The sequence below is a fragment of the Falco punctatus genome (genome assembly GCF_963210335.1).
Source record: "Falco punctatus genome assembly, chromosome: 7".
Classification (NCBI taxonomy): Eukaryota; Metazoa; Chordata; class Aves; order Falconiformes; family Falconidae; genus Falco; species Falco punctatus.
Genome location: NC_137587.1, coordinates 17,814,648 through 17,833,147, shown reverse-complemented (window position 1 = coordinate 17,833,147; position 18,500 = coordinate 17,814,648). Strand labels below are relative to the sequence as shown.

Below are 18,500 nucleotides of genomic sequence, written 5' to 3'. Positions count from 1 at the left end.
TAAATCCTGAATTAGCTTCTTCACATCTTTCAAAAACTTGTTCCTTTCCAAGGCTCAAAGTATACTGGCCTCAATCACAGGCTTCAAATTAAGGCATGCTGTACTGGGATCCAAGAGTAAGCATACCACGCACAGAAATACCTAAGGCACAGAGTATTTTATCACTTCACAGGCTGAACAGTTCCTAGGAAGCTAAATAAAAATTCCTAAATCAGAACAGGCTCTGCACTCCCATCTTTCACTACCCTTAATCCTTTCAAAAGGTTATAGAAAGCACTTCTGCCCACATGGTTTATACCACTCCACCAAAACAGCTCTGCACAATTTCTGAAAGAAAAAACCCCAAGCAGGCATCCTCACTGAGAGTTGTATCTTACCATTTCTGGGTTTATTTAAGCAAGGCAGTCAGTCTCAGAAACAATTTTTAATAAACCTGACAGTAGCTTTCAGTAATTATTTGTTTTATTAATAAAATTCTTTATGTTTCTTGTTGCTATGCTTGTTTATTCACAGCATTTAACATTACTGAAACCAAAATAAATCAGTTTCATTTTTGCTTTGACAGGTTTCAGTTAGTGTTGCAACTCATCGTTACAAGTCAAAGAAAAAGGGTAATTGTCAACAGTTGTCAGATCATCTTGGGGGAGATCTATTTATTCGATACTATTTTTCTGGAGAAGAAAGGACAACTCTTCTGTTGTTAAGATGCCTGCTCTCGCAAACCATTCAAGTCAAACATCAGCTCACAGAATTTCTTCAGGGGTTCTGAACAGGTGTTTGACTTGCTGTAGCAGAAGTACGGATTACAAGACTTCTTCACGTAACTAAAACATCACAAACAGCAGTAGTCAAAATTTTCAAACACAAGAATGAATACACGGGGGGTGGGAGAGGTGAGAGATCATTACCACCTCACTGTTAAGATGGTTTAGATGTTTCAACAGTACACATCTGGTGAATTCTTGTGTAAGGCACACATGAAAAATATTTTCTTCTGAATGGAAGTTTGGTATCAGGCAGCAATGCAGAATGCAGCACAGTCACTGCTCAAGTTTCTATGGCCTATTTTCCCAGTTTCAATTGAAGTATTTACTGTCATATGACAGTGAGTTCTTAAAAGGAAAAAATGCTTGTGATCTCCTTGCATATACAGATGCATTTATCATCATTATATTGAGACTTTTTTATTATAATTTATTTTCCACACCTCATTTGGAGCACTGGGAATTAGGGCCTGCAACTGTGTGTAGTTAGCCAGTTATTATTTAATCAGAGCCACATTTATAAATAATTTTAGTATTCAAAGCACTTAAATGCATATTTGCTGTCCCTTAGCACAGCTAAAGATTTGTTGGTCTTTTTTTTTTTAAAAAAATCTTTTCTTGATATACATAGGAGAAAAACAGTAACTATAAAGCACTGAATATTAATGAATGAATGTATTTTAACAAACTGATATCACAGATATCAGCGTTAACATTATGTAAAACTTAAGCTTGAAAAGATATGAAAACACATGCACTTAAAATATCTGCTTACTTCCTACCAGTGCCGTTCAATACCACCGTCTTAGAGACCGATTCCTATTACAGATATTTTTCAAGTGAGAGAGATACCATGTTTGCCCTAGTACCATATACCATAAAGTGTGTTAATTATATACAAAATGATACCACCTCACATATAAGAAAACCACAGGGAGTAGTGCCAGCCAACAGATTTTACTAGATTATAGCCTAAGGACTAGTGACAAAACAATTTTTTTTCTCTTACACAGTACAGGAAAAGCAAGCACAACAAAAGTATGTATTTTATTGTCTTAAGTCTAAAAACTTATGTTAATACAGCATACCAAAAGAGCATCCAGTTCCCTTCCCCCCTCAAAAAACAATCATCACTGAAGATTATTTCTGCTGAATATCACAACTGGTTAGAAAACACACCTAACAAAGTATTACAAAGTATAAAAAATGTTGCAAATATGTTTCCATCTTATTGAATTTTAATTTGGAATATTTGTACCACATTAGTCGCCAACAATAAATAAAACACTTCATGACTAGAAGTGCTTTCAAAAGGAGGAAGGAGCATTTTCAAGAGAGAGAAAGGAGGAAAAAAAATTCCTATTTTCAGGGACCATTTAATTTTTGTTTACAACCAATTTCAGCCATTCAGTAACTGTGCAAACTATGCTAGTTAAAATTTGCTCATTTAATTGTTGTTGCACATTAGAACAGAGAGGAAAAAGACAAAGATAGCTCGTTTTTAATATATCCATAAAGAAACTGGGATCCTCAACAACATGGCAACTCCCAGACTGTCTTGCAAGTTCCTTTAAGGAAACTGCAACACATTCCAACTGAGAAAGAAGAGGGAGAAAGCAGACATTTAAACATTAAAACATCACCATTTAAGACAACATACCTTGTATGCCATACCATAGTTACTTTTTTTGAGTTAGAGAAGTAAAAAACCAAAAAAGACAAAATACTTCATTTGTTTCCTTTATAAACTTGTGTCAATATTCTGAAAAGTATTTTTTGTTTCTGGTGTTTGTCATATTCCATCAGGTCATCACCAATGCATATGTTGTCTCCAGATACACACATAAGTGGGTAAATAACAAATAAAAATACCAGTGTTTAGCCTAAAAACCACCAGGAATGCCCTTGGCTTTAATCCTGTGACTTCTGATCCTGTCAAGACAAGTCTCCACTTTTGAAAAATACGCTGACATCCTGACGGTCACTTTAACACTTCAAGAACATTAAACTTTAAATGAACAAACAAGGGAAACATTCTTTAATTTTTAATTCAAATATTAGCGCTGCCTCCAGTTATGCTGAAACATCCAGAAAACTACTTTTTTTTTTTTTTCAGTCCCACAGTAATCAAGGAATGTTGCTAAGGTAAACCTGTTTTTAAAAAATAAATAAAAAAATAAACAACACCCTCCCCCCGCCCTGACTCCCAGATTATGTAACACGCAAAATTACATTTAACCTTCAAAACAGTGTCATGTAACATAAAGCCAAAGAGACAGCAAGAAGCAGTTCCTAAGACTGGAAAAGCCTCCCCAGGACTCTGTAAAGAACCATTCCCCCAAAAGGAAATATATCAAATTTGCAATGATTTCATATAATCAACTGCTTTAGAAGCATTGCTTTCCTCAAAATAAATGTCTTGCCTCTTTTTACAAATTCCTTACATTAAAAGATGAAGAATTCTAAAGTCTATATATAACTTCAATAGCAGAAAGAAAACTAGCCTGCTAAAAAGTGTTAAAATCTTCCCATGACTAATAAAAGCAAACTAGTTGGCTTTACTTTCTGTGATGATTTTTATGTTCAACTTTCAGGATTTGGGCTTACAAACCCATTCAAGAGTCACAAGGAGTTCTGAAGCACAAATGAAATATAAACAGTATTTTCATAAACATTGAAGGAAGACATGAACATATCAAGTAAGTATCTTATTTTAAAAATTTAGTTCAGCTTTGCTTTTTCAAATCAACACTTGAAGATGTTTATAACGCCATAATCCAAATGTTGCTAAGCACATTGCATTAGTATACACTCCGTATTTCCTTGATTTATAATCTCTTGAATTAAATTATCTAGGAAAAACAGTATAAGATTACCTATATTTATGTAGACAAAAAATTAGCATATGCAGTCTGAATCTGTAAAAACACAGTATGAGAAAACAACTCTGAATATAATTGAAGAGCACAAGCATTCCTTGAAAAAGAAAGAGGCCACCTGCAATACAGAGGAAAGTAAACAAGCCAATAAAGCAGTGCTCCTACTTTTCAACAGCAGTAACTCAGACTCCATCTTAAGCCTGTCATCATTCATCCCTACTGAATGGGGAATATATAATGTAACAATTATTATGTTTTACCTAACACTGAAATGAGTTGCTTTTCTAGACAGCAATAAAATCTTCCACCAAAACAGGAATTTTGTACAGTGCTTGCTGACCTGTCTGCTTTGACATTATTATGTTGTTGCACGAACAGCGAGTTAACCCATGAGTCCACAAATCCTACTAATTCCTTCATTTAGAAACTGATAGTATTTTTGAACACCACACTGTGTTCATGCTGACCACACTGATTGCAAAAACACTGGAGGGAAAAAAAAAATTAGCTGGAGATACAGAAACACTCTCATTTAACTAACACCTAACTGACAAATACAATAATATAATTACAAGAAAAATGTAAAAATCACCAAGAAAGCCTTGTAAAATTGTAATTGCCACGGATGAATCTGTCTTCCATATGTTCATGACCGACAAGAAACCTACTAGTCCTTAATGCAGTTTTTAATTAATCTTTCCCACCACCATTGAGAATTTAACATTATTATCTGAGGTCAAACTCTAGACACCACAAATATTTATATCTTACTCTGTAAAATGAAGTTTTATAATCAAATAATTAAGCTCAATTACCAGAATATTCCCAGTAGCCACAACAACACAAAATGCATTGCAAAGTACCCGTATTTGCCCTTATATGCCAAGAGATTTATTAATGAATTCAAGGCCATTGATGTAATCAATTATACTGATAAAATTAAACACAGTAAACTTCTACAAATTTAAATCCATCATATATTAGATCTGCCCTATTTTCACAAACGGTTCATTTGGAGTTTCAATCATATTTCCTGATCATTTAAAGTGACACGCTTGTGCTATGAGCAAAATCAACCAAAGAGGAACGACGACTCTGGCCTCACCAAAAATGCTGTCCAAAAAAGCAAGTGAAACTGAGAAACATTTTTCTTACATTTCTTCTAATATTCTAATAACCAATGTAAAAAAAAAAAATCTGTTATTTGAGAAAAAGCACTGTTTATAGTGCTTTGTAAGGTTACACACATGTAGCTTTATAACACTGAATTAACTCAAACCGAATACTGTATGTGAGCTTCCCTTCCTCATCTTAAGTAAGGATTTGTAACCTTTCAGGTATTCTCTTAGGTTGCACTAACAACAAAGCCTCCTCCACTCCGCAAATGTATAATTAAGGATCACCTTAGTGCGATTTGTTAAGATAATGAAATAGTGTGCTCATGAGCAGGGAACATCACTATTTTTACACTGGCAACCACAAAACAGTTACATCCAACAAATCCATTGCCTGCTTCAGGGATCCTTCATCACTAAGTTTAATTCGATTTTATTTTTTGAAAATTTTCAAAATATTTAAAATCAAATATAATACACCAACCTCTGCACAGCTTATGCCATATTAGACATTTCTCTCTCTTCAGCCACGGCACAGGGTAAGGAGAAATGATAATAGCTAATGTACTATAAAATTCTCAAAGTAAACAGACAAAAATGAACTGCATTGCTGATTTCTGTCAATTTAATTGTCCTCACTGCTACCTGTATTTTGTATTAGGCAACGTTTTCAGATGTCTCATTAGGTATGCCTGACTTCCTTCTACACTATGTTGATATACTGCAGATATAGACAGTATTGTTCAACAAAATGTAAGTTACCCAGAATGGATTAACATACTGTCTTGAAAACACGTTCATAATAATGAATCAGAATTTCAGTATTTTATTTTTGACTCAGTCTTTCTAGAGGGGAAAATATTTCAGCGTTTCCTGAATAAAACTCTTCCCTATTGAAATGTTAGACGGTACAGTGGAGAAGGTACTTCTGAACTAATGCTCCTTTACAGGAAAAGGACAAACACAAACCGTAAAGATAACTCCAACACCCCCCACCCCCACCCCCCAAGCTTCATGGTAACTTCCCATGCTCGCAACCACAAGCCCTCTTTCTGCAGCCCTCTCTGATAAACCTGCCGGCCTGGCTGCCTCTCCCTTCCCATGCAGGTCTGATCTGCGAGGCTGCTGAATGCAGACACTGTACTGCACTGTGAATGGACAGCCAGGTATTTTATGAATGGAGCGGATCACGTGCTCCCAGCACCTCCCCGAGCTGATATTTCCCACATAACTGTGTCAACAAGCAGCGAGCAGCACATATTAATACAGCAGGTCCCAGAGACCGTCCTCTGCCAGCCGCTGGCTGCAGGCTGCTCCTTCGCGCAGGAGCAGCCGCTTTGGGCACTCCGCAGGGCAGGTTTTGCCGCAGGTCAGCGGTGATGACGGCGATATTTTTTTTTTCGCCTTTTTTTTTTTTTTTTTTTTTTTTATGAATGGAGATTGTGGTATGCAAATGAGAGCGATTCACAAAAAAGGAAACATGGCGGCGGCGGCCGCGGCTCCCGGCCCCGGCTCCCGGCCCCGCGGGCGCCGCAGCGGCTCCCGGCCGGCGAGGCCCAGCCCGCTCCGCGGCCGGCAGCGCGGGGCCCTGCTCCGCTGCCCTGCGGGGCTCCGCGCCCCGGTGGGGCTCCGCCTGCGCTGCTCCTCGGGGAGCCGAACGCCGTGCTTTGAGGAGCGCACGGGAGGTGCGCAGGCTTCGCTCAGAGGAAGGCAGCGAAATGGGAAATCCGTCTTTCCGGCCGAGGAGAGCCGCCCGCACCCCGGCAGCTCCTCACCCACCTACCGCTACCTACACATACAATGGGCGCACGCTCCCTCCCCAGCGCCATGGCCGCGGCCGTCACCCGCATCATTCATAAAATCAGCCTGAGCAAATACTGACATCGCAAATCGTAACGCTAAAGCTCGGAGGCTGCAGCGATCAACCTTAAACTTCCCGGTAATAGGAAAAGTTTCAAAATACTTCATATTCGTTTTTCAATGCCATAAAGAACTCGTATGTTTTCTGACAAATATTTATCTCCTCCGACCCAAGACGTATTTCAAAGGCAGATTACACGCAGGGGGATACAGCCGCACACACACATTCTCCTTTGGATTTCCTCCAAACCAGTCACATTAAAAATATTAAGAGATCCTTAAACTATCCCCTTCCTCTTTCAAAAAAATTAAGTCCCAAGTGCTCATTAAAAGGGAGGTGGAAAAAAAAAAAAAGGCTTTAGGGTAGGTTTAAGCTGTATTTACACTGACTGACTCATCCAATTAAAATTCAGGAGCAGTTTCCTGCAGGATGAAGCTCCCACACACTAGTTTCCATGTGAAATATCTACAAGTAATAGGATATTATCAGAGGTGGTACGTGCCGATACCACTTCGGGCATTCAAACCCCATCCTCCCCTTCCAAGACACCATCGTTACCTGCACCGTTTTCTGCCGAGCTTTAAATACACCACGCTTTTCTGGCCGATGGCTCGCAGCCCTTTTAAACCAAGCTCCTTCACAAAGAGGGAGCTTCTGGGCTTCCATGTACGCGAGCAGAAATGCGCAGTACGCGCACGGGGAGGCCAGGACACGTACGTGCGCGGGCAAAGGCCCCCGCGGGGCGCGGAGCCGGGGGGACGCGCTGAGCCCCAGCCCCAGCCCGATCCCGGGGCGCAGGGAAGAGGCACCGCCGCGGCGAGGGGGGACGGCCGCTTACTCGTTGTTAGAAGTCGCCGTCTCTTCGCTCATTTTCTCCTCACCGCGATCCGACAGGGAGACGGAGCAGCACCGACGCAGCCAGGGCGCAGCCAGAACTCACCAGAAACTTCACCATTGTTACCCCCCCGGCCTGCCGCCCCCGGCCAGGGCACAGGCAGTGCTGCGGAGTGAGGGAGAGGGAGGGGAGAGGGGGCGGGGGGGGGGGGGGGGGGGGAGAGCGATCTTTATCCTGGAAACACGAAATCCTGTAGTCCGGCGCCGGAGCGTTATTTCCCCTGTCTTTAGAGATGATGATGGTGAAGGTAGTGGAAACAGCAGCAACAACCTCGGATCTTCCGCTCTTGAGCTGCTCCCAGTTAAAGGGGAACAAAGTGCTGGAGACAAGGGAGGGCTCCCCGCCGCAAAAAGCTGCACCGCACCGTCCTCCCGCTGCAGCTCATCTCCCGCTGCAGCCGCCTTCGCTGCTGCCCTTCTCCTTCTCCTCCTCCTCCTCCTGCTGCTGCTGCTGCCGCCGCCGCTCGGCCGCCTCCCCGCCCGCCCGCCTCCCGCGCCCAGCCGGGGCAGGCGGCGGCGGCAGAAATTCCTCCAGACACCGGAGCCGGCACAGGCCGGGGCAGGCGCGGGGGGGAGTTGTGTGGGGGAAAGGGGGGCAGAGAGGCTCGGCCGGGCTCTCCCACCTCCTCCAAAGCGACGCCGAACACTGCGGAGGGAGGACGAGCCGGCCCCAAGGAGAAGGCTGGTGACGGGGGGGAGGGAGGCGTTTTAAACCAGCCTGGGGGTGGGAAGGGGGGGGATGGAGGAGAGAGAGGATGCGTCACGGCTGTTTGTGTGAGAAGAGAAGCGGGGAGGGAGGGGAAGAGGAGCTGCCAGGGCGAGAGAGGAGCCCCCGGCCGCAGGACGAGGGGAGAGGAGGGAGAAGGCCCGCGGGGAAGTTGAGCGGCGGCGCTCCCTCCTCGGCAGCAACTCCATTAGCGGCCGCCGCCGCCTCGGCTCCTCACAGCCGCCTCCGCCTCCTCCTCACAGGAAAACTGGGCGGAAGCGTTGACTTCAAGCTCCTTCCGCCGCCACAGCTTGATCCAAAATAACCACGGGGGAAAGGGAGGAGGGAGAAGAAGGAACCGCGAGGGGAAGAAAGTAATCCCCTTGACCCAGCGCCCGCCGCCGGACGGGCCCGCGCCGCCGCCCTCACCGCGGCGCCCGGCGGCTGCCCTGCGCTCGAGTTTCCTGAAAATAGTTCCCTCCCCTCCGGCGCTGCCTCACGCGCTTCCCGAGGAGCTGCCGCCGCACACGCACGCACGCACGCCACACCGCCGCGGAGGGATACGCCAGCTGCCCCAGCGCTGCCCTCCTTCCTGCGTGGGGGGCGCGGGACAGGCGCCGCGCGGGGGGCGGCCGCTCCCGCTCCGGGCACCGCCGGTTCCGGCCCCGGGCGGGCGCTCAAGGGCAGCGCGGCCGGGGGGCCCCGCTCGGCGCGGGTGCCGCGCAGACCCCCCGGGGCCGCCGCCGTGCAGCCGGGTCGGTCGGCCCGGGGTGTGGCGGGAGCGGGCCGCTGGCGGATGAGGGGGCCCGGCCCGGCCGCGGGGCGCGGGCGGCTGAGCGTCGGCGGGGGCCGTGCCGGGCGCCTCCGCCAGCGGGCCGGGCTTACGCTCTCAACTACTTGTTGTAAGCCGAAGTGAATGGAACCGCTAAGCGTGGGGCCGCCCGCTGGGAGCCGGTGACGGGGGGTCCCGCCGCTGCCGGCCCGCTGTGGCCGGCCCGGTGCCTCCCGCCCCGCTGTTGGCCGGCGGGAGCGCGGCGGTGGAGCGGGCGGAGGGCGAGCCGGAGGCGCGGCGGTGTGACCCGGGTCTGCGCTGGAGGGGAGCCGGGAGGGGTCCTGGCCCCGGCCCCGGCCCCGCTGCGGACGGGGTGCGCTCCCTTCGGGAAGGGAGCCGTCCTGTCATTAGCTCCTTCGCTTTGTAAATTGAGTGGCTCGAGGTGAGCGATGGCACGGGAGGGCGTGTGAGAGCCCGGCTTGGCCTCTCCCGAGGCACATCGGAGCGGGGGCGGCTGCAGTTGCTGCAGGTGAGCGGTGAAACCCAGCCGCAGCAGCAACCAAACCCAAATCCCTTTTCAGGAACTCGGAAGGTAAATGTGTTGCTTGATCTGATGGGAAAGCAGAGCGGTGTTGCAAACCCCGAGGACTAAAAAATCATGAGTCAGACCATCAAGTAAATTAGATCATAATAAAAGATTATATTGCGGTTTTGTCTGTCGGTTGGATTTTGATTTCTTCCTGCCTGCTCTCTGTGTGCATGCTTGACAACTGATACTTCTCATTGTCCGAAATTTATGGAGTAAAATACTGTGGTGCTACTGTAAGAGGCATCATTTCCCCAACGCACGTTCATTATCCCTGGCTCTTCATGTACTTCCTCGCATTTTGCAGCTGCTCTCCAAGATCCTTCTCCGTCAAGTCTAATCCCACTTTGGTTTTTCCTGCAACTGGGATTTCTTCCCAGCACTGGCGGTGCCATAGGAGCAGCGATGAGCTGTTCTCGCTTCCTGTTTGAAAAAGATGGGGCGAGCTCCCTTGGCAATAGAAATGTGTCCGATTCCCACACTACTGTTGGTTGGCTGCTTTTCCCAAGGAAGGAGGAGACTGGAACATGGGAAATCAGGAGAAGAGAGTTTTCACCCATTTCGAGGGAACCTGGAGAGCTTCACACCATCGCAGGCCAGACTACAAACTTCCATCATCTGTTGAACGCACAGAAGCAGGGCAGTATTGCATTTAACAAGGGTATTTGTTAAGAAAATTCTTCCTTTTCACCTGAGGTTCAAAGTACACTTTGTCTATGGGTCTTGATGATACACAAAAGATTTTTCTTGAAGACTTTTCTTATGTGATAGAAAACCATAAGAAAATAGGAGTGAGGAAAAACCGTACATGGTTTCAGTCAGGTGTTTACCATGGGGGGTGGTAAGTTAATGTATTTTAAACGTAAATCTGTTTTTATCTTACATAGCAGGCGAAAAAGGCACATTTTGTTTCTGCATACTTTATGTTCATTGCAGTACTCCTATGGATTGAAATTCCATGTTTCTATAAAAGGGTTCTACCATAAACATAATGGAACAATTATAGTAAACTGCTCTCACGCTCTGATAAAAGCCCTGTAACATGTTTCAAGCAGCACACATCTCAAACCTGCAGTAATAAAGCTTGCTTCCTTTTCTGGGAGGCTTTTGGGAAAATTTCCAATTGTTTTGTAAAAACATTCTTTTTTTTTTCTAAAAGAGTACACTCAAAAATGGATCAGTTGTTCATGGCACAACCTCATCCAAATACTAAAAATACATTACAAACCCATTTTTGTACCATTTTACAATTCATATGAATCAAAATGAGTATTTGATAGGACACCCCTCAAGTGTTTTGAAACTCAGCTGCAGGGACATGATATTATTCTACTTAGCAATGAGAATCCTTTCAGAGAATTTCCTGTCTTGTGACTGGCAGATAATGTGACTTCCTGCTAACTTAGTTCTCATGTTCTACTGGCTTCAAAGTTGAAATATTTGGCATTCTGTAAGCTAATGGTTTTATTAAGATAATTTGATTAATATGATCCCGTACAAGAATGCTCAAGAATCAGCCCAGTTTGTCAAGTGGTGGTTATAGCTTTATTCACTGCACCTGAAGAAAGAGGTATGATGATGACAAGACCGACCATTAATCTGTGGTGGTTTGGGTTTTTTTAATTCCTTAAATATATTTCATGTAAAAAATATTTTTATCATGGCAGTTCAATAAAATGAACGGGTTTCTAATATACCACAAAGAATTCCAAATAATTTTGGTCTTCTTAAGGTTTTCATTATTAAGAATTAATTTTTAAGATTTAAGAATTAAGAATTAATAATTAAGAATAAAATGTGTATTCAGTTGTCAACTGAAAATGTGAGATGTCCTGCGACATTTATTTGTCTGTGTGGAGGAGGTAAGGGGAAAAGGACCCACCTGTGGTAGCTCTTCAATTTCTGCAAGCAGTCTCATGCTGCAGTTTGTGTAGCAGAGGTCTGGCAAGCTGCTTCTCTCCCTCCACCTTCATATCATCAAGACGACAGCAAATGTACAGCGGTGTGTGTCTTGATTTTGAAACCTTGTTTGTTTACCTCTGCCCAGGCTGGAAAGACTGGAGAACACAATTCTGGAGTATTGGTGTCCCTTTGCCGAGCAGTGGTTGGTTTCAGGGCTTTTTTCAGGTTGGTTTTTTTTTTTGGGGGGGGGGGAGCAGAAATAAGTGGTCAGGTGTTTTCAATGCAAATGGTTTATTTCAGAAGTAGGTTTGAGCCCTGCCTGTGCAATTAAGGCAGAAGCAGACTAGGCATGGGTGCCACCATTCAGAAACCTCAGAGAAATGACCACTTTGAGTCCCAAGTACCACATGTTCTGAGGTCTTGTCTTTCTTTGTATATTCTGTGCCTCTGCTTTCTGTTGTGACAGACTTTACAATTTAAGCGTCCTGAGCTGAAATATGGACTTCCTCTACGTGACCTGGAAAAGGAAAAGATACCTCTAAAAAGCTAAGCTTCTAGTACATTTCACTAGAGCAGCTGAAGTGCACTCACTTTTGGTGTAGGGTAGGTACCGGGATGACTCCTTAGCTGGAGACCAGGTATACCCAGTACAAAGTGGGGCAAATGTGGTTTAAAATGATGACTTTTTACATTGCTTTTGATGTTTTCCTATATCCAATGCCTACTTTAGTTGCAGCTTACAAAAACTAATGTGTATGTCAATGCCATTGCTCTGCTGTAACATTTTGATAGCTGTGGACCTCTGAGGTGCAAATAGTCTCTGGCCTCACTTCAAAAGAGACCTTTTTAAATAAGAAATGGGGAGGCGACAGTTACTGCTAAAGGACAATGAAGGCAATGTATATAATTATGAAGCCATGTAACAGAAGAAGAAATCTGTGTAAGCAAAATAATAATCTGTATTCTGAACTTCTGTATTTTTATAAATTTTACACATGTATGCATCCCAAACTCAAGAGCGTTTGCCCTTCTGTGACTTAAAAATGCTTAGTCTTAAAAATGCTCAGTTACCCAGGAGTAATTATGATGAGGCAGCAGTCTGCTCTATGTTACAAAGCATACTTACTTGACTAACTGAACTAAAGCATTTCTCATATACTACCACTGAATGTAGAGCCAGCATACATATGGCCCAGTATGCTTATTCACAATTCCTTGACGCGTTTCCACATGTGTCTGTGAATGTCTCTGATGAAAGAGGTGGTCAGGAGTGGCCATGGAGTGTAGTAGGACTCTGAGTCTGTGGCAAAAGAATTATATATAGAAGATGTATTAGGGAGTTAGGTTGTGAGATTGAGTCAGTCATTGCAGACCTTAAGTGACCAAATCTGATTTGAGGTTTTAACTCCTAAATATGGAAGTTTTGAACTCTGCCTCCACAAAACACAGTGATGCTTATATTTGTATCCAGATGCTAATGATACAAAAAAAAAATGATACAAAAAAAAAATTTACAAAAAAAAAGGAGGTCGGGTGGTCATTCTGCCATTTTGAATAAAACTATTAGAAGTCATTTAGGAATTTCTTCTGTAATAGCTTTCATTCAGAATCCTCATGTGAGTTAAACACTAGGTGGTCATTACACATATCTTACTAAGGATTTAGCTAAATAGAGCTGATGAAATCTATATTAGTATTTTTTTCTTTCAGCTAAGTCAGATTTTGTTAAGTTCTAACCAGAAATCCTGTTACTGCATACAAGATAAAAAAGTTGTTTGTTCTACTTGATGCTAGTGTCGCAAAAGATGTTTTCCAGCAAGATACAAAACCATGTTAGAGGGAAATCCATATTAATTCCAGTGTATTTGAGATGGATCTAACTCATCAGAATATCAGTTTCATAAAATATTCCAGTTACTGTTTTGTAATAACCTAGAAATATTTATACTAGATAGAAAAATGCTAGTGATTTTTGCTGCATGTTGGGAAAATGGAGACCCAGGTGGGAGGATGGGGGGAACAACTTGTGTGTTTTCAGATGTATCAGCTGTTGTACCTTTGATGTGGCTGGTGTGGCTGATGTTGCAGTTGGTGATCTGTGGTATCAGTTCTTCAGGAACTTTATCCTTTTTGAGCATGCTTACAGGATGTTTTGGGATAAGCGTATGTTTGGGTTTTGTGATACCTTATATGCCTTAAGGTATGGCCTGCTAGGGCAGCATTGCCACCGAAAGAAGCAGCCTCACCTTCCTCCTGCTCTGCTCCCTTGCCTGTCTTGCACCTTAGGTAGCCCAAGTATTTGTGTGCTGAGCAGTAAACTGCGCTGGGAAAGTAACCCAGATTAAAATTAGTGTGGGAAATTAATACTGATTAGTCTTTCAGTATTTCCAGTTAACCATGCAATTACATGAACTCTCGTGCTCCTCCAAGAATGGATACCATGGAGGGGGAGCAAGAAAATGGTGGCAGTGCAGACCTGCTTTTTATGGAGGCAGTGGTGATATGTGCCAACCTAAAGTGTAGCTTGGTAAAATACCACAACATTTGGGTAAATAAAAGGAAGAACAGAGACAATCTAAGTACACTGAAAATTACCGCAATCTCATTTGTTTGCTGATGGTTGTTTTAAGACGTAGGTATTCTGTGAAGAACACACAAAAATCTTATTTAGAATCTCATTCTAAATTCAATATAATCTTTATGTGTTACTCTTTTTTGGACTTTTTGGCCTGTTATTTTCAATAGTCACCTAGAAAATCAGGCCCCAGGATCCTCCAAAGGGAAAGTCCCAAATATATTCAGAAATTACAGTGGTACCTGCTGGCCAGCAGCTGTGGGCAGATTCATTGCAGTCATTTCAGTCTATATAAAATAGGAACCGGAGACACATTTCTGTTCCGTGTGTAGAAATGTGTTGTCTAGGGGAAACTGTGGTCTAATGCGCCAAACACAGAATGGCCCGTCAGCAGTTCTGTTTCTCCTCCCAGCCCTGCCGCTCCTGTGTTGTGTGGTCTTTGGCAATTCATTTAAAAATCTGCAGGGTATGGCACGATTGAACAAGAGCTTGCAATGTAGTTGAAGAGATTTCAGCTGAGACACTGTGGTCAAGTGTATGCAGACTTTAATTCATTTCAGGGCACAGCTGGGAGATGAGTTTCAATTTACCTCTGCAGGGAGTTAAAGCAAACCTGTTTCTTTTGCACTAAAATTAAAAAGGAGCATTTACACAATCGTTTAATATGTTCAGCCATGAGGAAGTTCCTACATCACTCAGCTTCCATGGGAGGCCAATTCTTACTCCACCCTGGTTTCTCTCACTTCTAGAAATGAGAATGGAAACATCCACTATATTTTTAAAGATGCCTCAGAGATTCAAACTCAAACATAAGTCTCTCAAGTTTTTCCATTCCAATAGAAGCAGAAAGGAATCAGAAATGGATGTGCAAGATCTGAATGGTGTGTTAGCTCAAGTGCAAGTGAATGTTGCACATAGTCTTCACTTTAGAAAAAAGACTGTGTGTTACCAGGATTGCAAAGAGAGAACTTGCCTTGTACCACTTCAGGTGCCCAGTTACACCAATGCCTTCTTCCACCATGCGTGTTATTGCCAATTTATTGAAATTGTGTAATACGAAAGAATGTTAAAACCTGAGACTTTCTGCATTGTGCTTATTTCTTTTCCTACAAATGGGCTTGTGCCACAAACCAGTGTGACAACTAAGCTTTATGTGCCATTATTTCTAGGAGCCACACAGAGTTGTGCTAAATTAACTAATGGCATGATTATACCATAAAACAAATTCAATTAAACTGTTATATGTGTATGCTGCCTCTTGTAGAAAAGCTTTAACTCAGGGAAGAACAAAAATTTAAAACAGCAATATATACTAATTTAAAAACTCAAGCATCCAGTATAGAAGTTTTTTTTGGTATTTATGCTGCATGTTTCCATTCCTCCTTCTTTACTACAAAGCAAATTCATCCTTTTATTTTAAAAAGTCACCATCTTTCTTCTTAAGTAATGGAGATTATGAATATTATTTTAGAATTCTAGTGTACTTCAGTTCTGTGATATTTTTAATTCCAATTGCCTAAGAGATTTTTCTTTTGCCCATGAAGTTCTTGAAGCAAAAATTCCTCTTGCTTACTTCCCCAATTCAAGCCCATCATGTGTAACCCTAGAAACTCCCTGCTTCTAGTTATCAGCACTCAGACTAGGATGTGTCTCTGGTTTAATAACTAGCTTAGACCAGACACCCAACTTAGATGGCTAAACGAACCCTACTTATGAGCGCTTTCTATACTTTAAAAAACGATCAGCCTAGCAAATTGGTATAATACTCTAGGGTCTTTCAGATCCTGAATTACTCTGATGTCTCTCAGCTGAGAAATAAAACAAGGTCCTGATTAGCAGTGTTTATTAAAAGCCCTGTGGCACTTTTTGCCTGAGCTGACTATAGATGGGTAATCACATCCATGGTTACATAACGAAGATAAACATTTCACGGCATTATAAACTCTCCTGCTGTGAAGCATAAGCCACCCACCAACTGCCTGATTTTAGGAAGAACCCTCTCTATTACATAAGTGTTCAGTATGGGGGTTTCTTGCACCTGCCTCTGAAGCATCTGGTACTTGTCACCTTCAAAAACAGGATTCGAGACTCGATGGACAACTAACCTGAGCCAATCTGGCAATTTTTATGTAACCGAAGGCCCTTTGTGACAGCAGGACATGTCATAGTTCTCGCCGATATATCTGCCGAGTTCCCAGGGCTATTTAAAATGTGCATTGTATGTTCTTCCTTAAAAGTTCATTTTTAAGCTGCTTGATACAAGGTAATATTGTAGGAATCGCTATACAAATGTGCAAATGAGTGGGACTGTATTCATATGTGTGATTGTGGGTGACTTTTAAGTACATTTCTGTTCATGAAGAAGCAATGAATTGCTAGCAGAGAAAGTGGGAGTGCTATTACATAAGTTGGAGCTATCCAGGATATCTTTAACTGGTTCTCATAAGCTTTGTGCATTTTTCCCTTTCTTCGCAGAAAGGGCAGAACAGGTGTAACTGTTTAACATTGGCTGCACGTCACCCTAGATTCAACTCCTCCCTGCAGTGTTTAGCTAGTGTGGATTCCTGATCGCTCTCACAAACAGATCACACAAATGCCCCAAAATGCTTGTGAAAGAATTTACACAAGAGATCTGTATCAGGGGATTTTTATCATTTATAGGAAGAAAAATTTTAGACACCTTCTATTGAACTAATGTCTTTGATTTCAAAGCAATCTCTACATCCGAGATAGGAAACCTGTTATTTTTCATGAGAATGTATTAGGCTCTGGGACGGTAAATGTTCATACTTAAATCAAAGTATTTTCTTTCCTGCCCATATTTAAATCTCACTGCTGAGTCTGAGAGTTAATCACACGCATAAAGCTAAGCACATTCTTGACCGCTTTGCGGCTTTAGGATACTGCAACTTGCTGCTTGTATTAAAACACATCTAAGCATTTCCTAAACAAAAGTCTCGTAGCGCACAGCAACGCAGTGAAACGTTTTATTGCAGGACCTTAACAATACCATATCTAATTGAAATGAAATGCTCTTTACATTAAAAAAATGGCAGCATTAGGTGCTATATACATGTTCCTTGGTAATGATATTTAATATTTTAAAGATCAGATTAATTTGAAGCTCTCCAACCAATAGACTTCGTGAAAAGCTCTCCAAACATTTTCATCCATTGCTGTGGGTTCCCAATGTATCGGCTCTTTGTCTTTTTCCTGGTTGCAGTGATTGCAACTGTCACTGAGTCACACAGCTTGCTTTGGGCCTGCAGCCAATTTGATTACAACAACTTGTGAACCATAAAAAGGTAGTCTGAGCTCTCAAAAGAGAGCTGAATTATAAAGAAAAAGGACACACTAAATCCATCTGAAAAAGACTGGACTCAAAAAGTATTTTTGCATCATTCTCACTATTTTCTCAAGAAAGAAATTAGTTATTAATGGTGAAATTAATTCTTTTGAGATGTCACAGGCAGCTACAAAGGAAAAAGGTTTTGAAGCTGCATGTAGTCTATCAGATGTTAAGGCAGTACCTCATTGTGCAGAGATCACAGACACGCAGGTTTAGGGGCAAAGGCATCAAAATAATTTCTTAGTTACCTTCAGTGTATTTCAGGGTAACTTACTTCTCAGTAGAAGGACGGTCACCAGCCTGTGTAGGAACATTTGACATCTCCAGGGTGTAAACAATAAAAGTCACAAATTTCTTTATATAGTAACATTTACATGGATGGTCTTTTACAGAGGATGGTAAATGTACAAGGTAGGAAAGAACTAAGCTGTTGTCTTTTGGGGGGCCCTGGAAACACTATGATTAAAAATAATATCACAGCCTTTTTGGATGATTGACTAAAAACTTTCCTCCCTATCTTCCACAGCGCAGCATGGCTCACATAAATAATTTTGGGGAAAAAAATACTTCAGTTCCCAATGTTTTAACCCATATATTTTAATTGCATGAATTCAGTGGGGGTTGGGTGCATAGATAACTTTTAAAGGTTTCAGCCCATCTGGCAAAACACCACTTCAATTTAAAAATTAAGTTTTGCATTAGATACGCTAGAAGTATTTTATAAAATAATGAGCAAGACATTAGATGTATGAGACGCCACTGACATGAACACCTATGTTATATAATTTTTCTTCTGTAGTAACCAAACTTCATGTTAGAACAATCCAACTTATTTCTCCTCTATAATCACAGTGGGAAGCCGATGCCTATCTTCATTCCCTAATTAGGGGAAAACATCCTAATTTCCAGCCTAAATTTATTCATGATCAGATTATACTCACGTGTTCTCATGATAACACTGTCTGCTAGCTTAAATAGTTATTTTCCCCCTTGATATATTTATAGTCCATCATGATGGGTCCCCATACTCTAGACCACAATCTTCCATTTTCTTCTCCTGTGCCAGGCTCTCCATTTCCAAGACCAGTTGAACAGCC

General features: G+C 42.6%; 1 protein-coding gene across 4 annotated transcripts in view; it reads right to left on the bottom strand.

Moving 5' to 3' along the window:
• Nucleotides 1-8,604, bottom strand: part of SPRED1 (sprouty related EVH1 domain containing 1) — a 59,560-nt gene extending 50,956 nt beyond the window's left edge. Inside the window, exon 1 of one of the 4 annotated variants that reach the window (XM_080395889.1) lies at nucleotides 7,458-8,604. In XM_080395889.1, coding sequence (XP_080252015.1) covers nucleotides 7,458-7,489 — 32 coding nt within the window. In that variant the 5' untranslated portion in view covers nucleotides 7,490-8,604. Of the gene's footprint in view, nucleotides 1-5,242; nucleotides 6,179-7,457 lie in introns of those variants that run through there. The other 3 variants (XM_080395892.1, XM_080395890.1, XM_080395894.1) reach the window with 3 other exon arrangements.
• Between the last annotated feature and the right edge of the window lie 9,896 nt (nucleotides 8,605-18,500).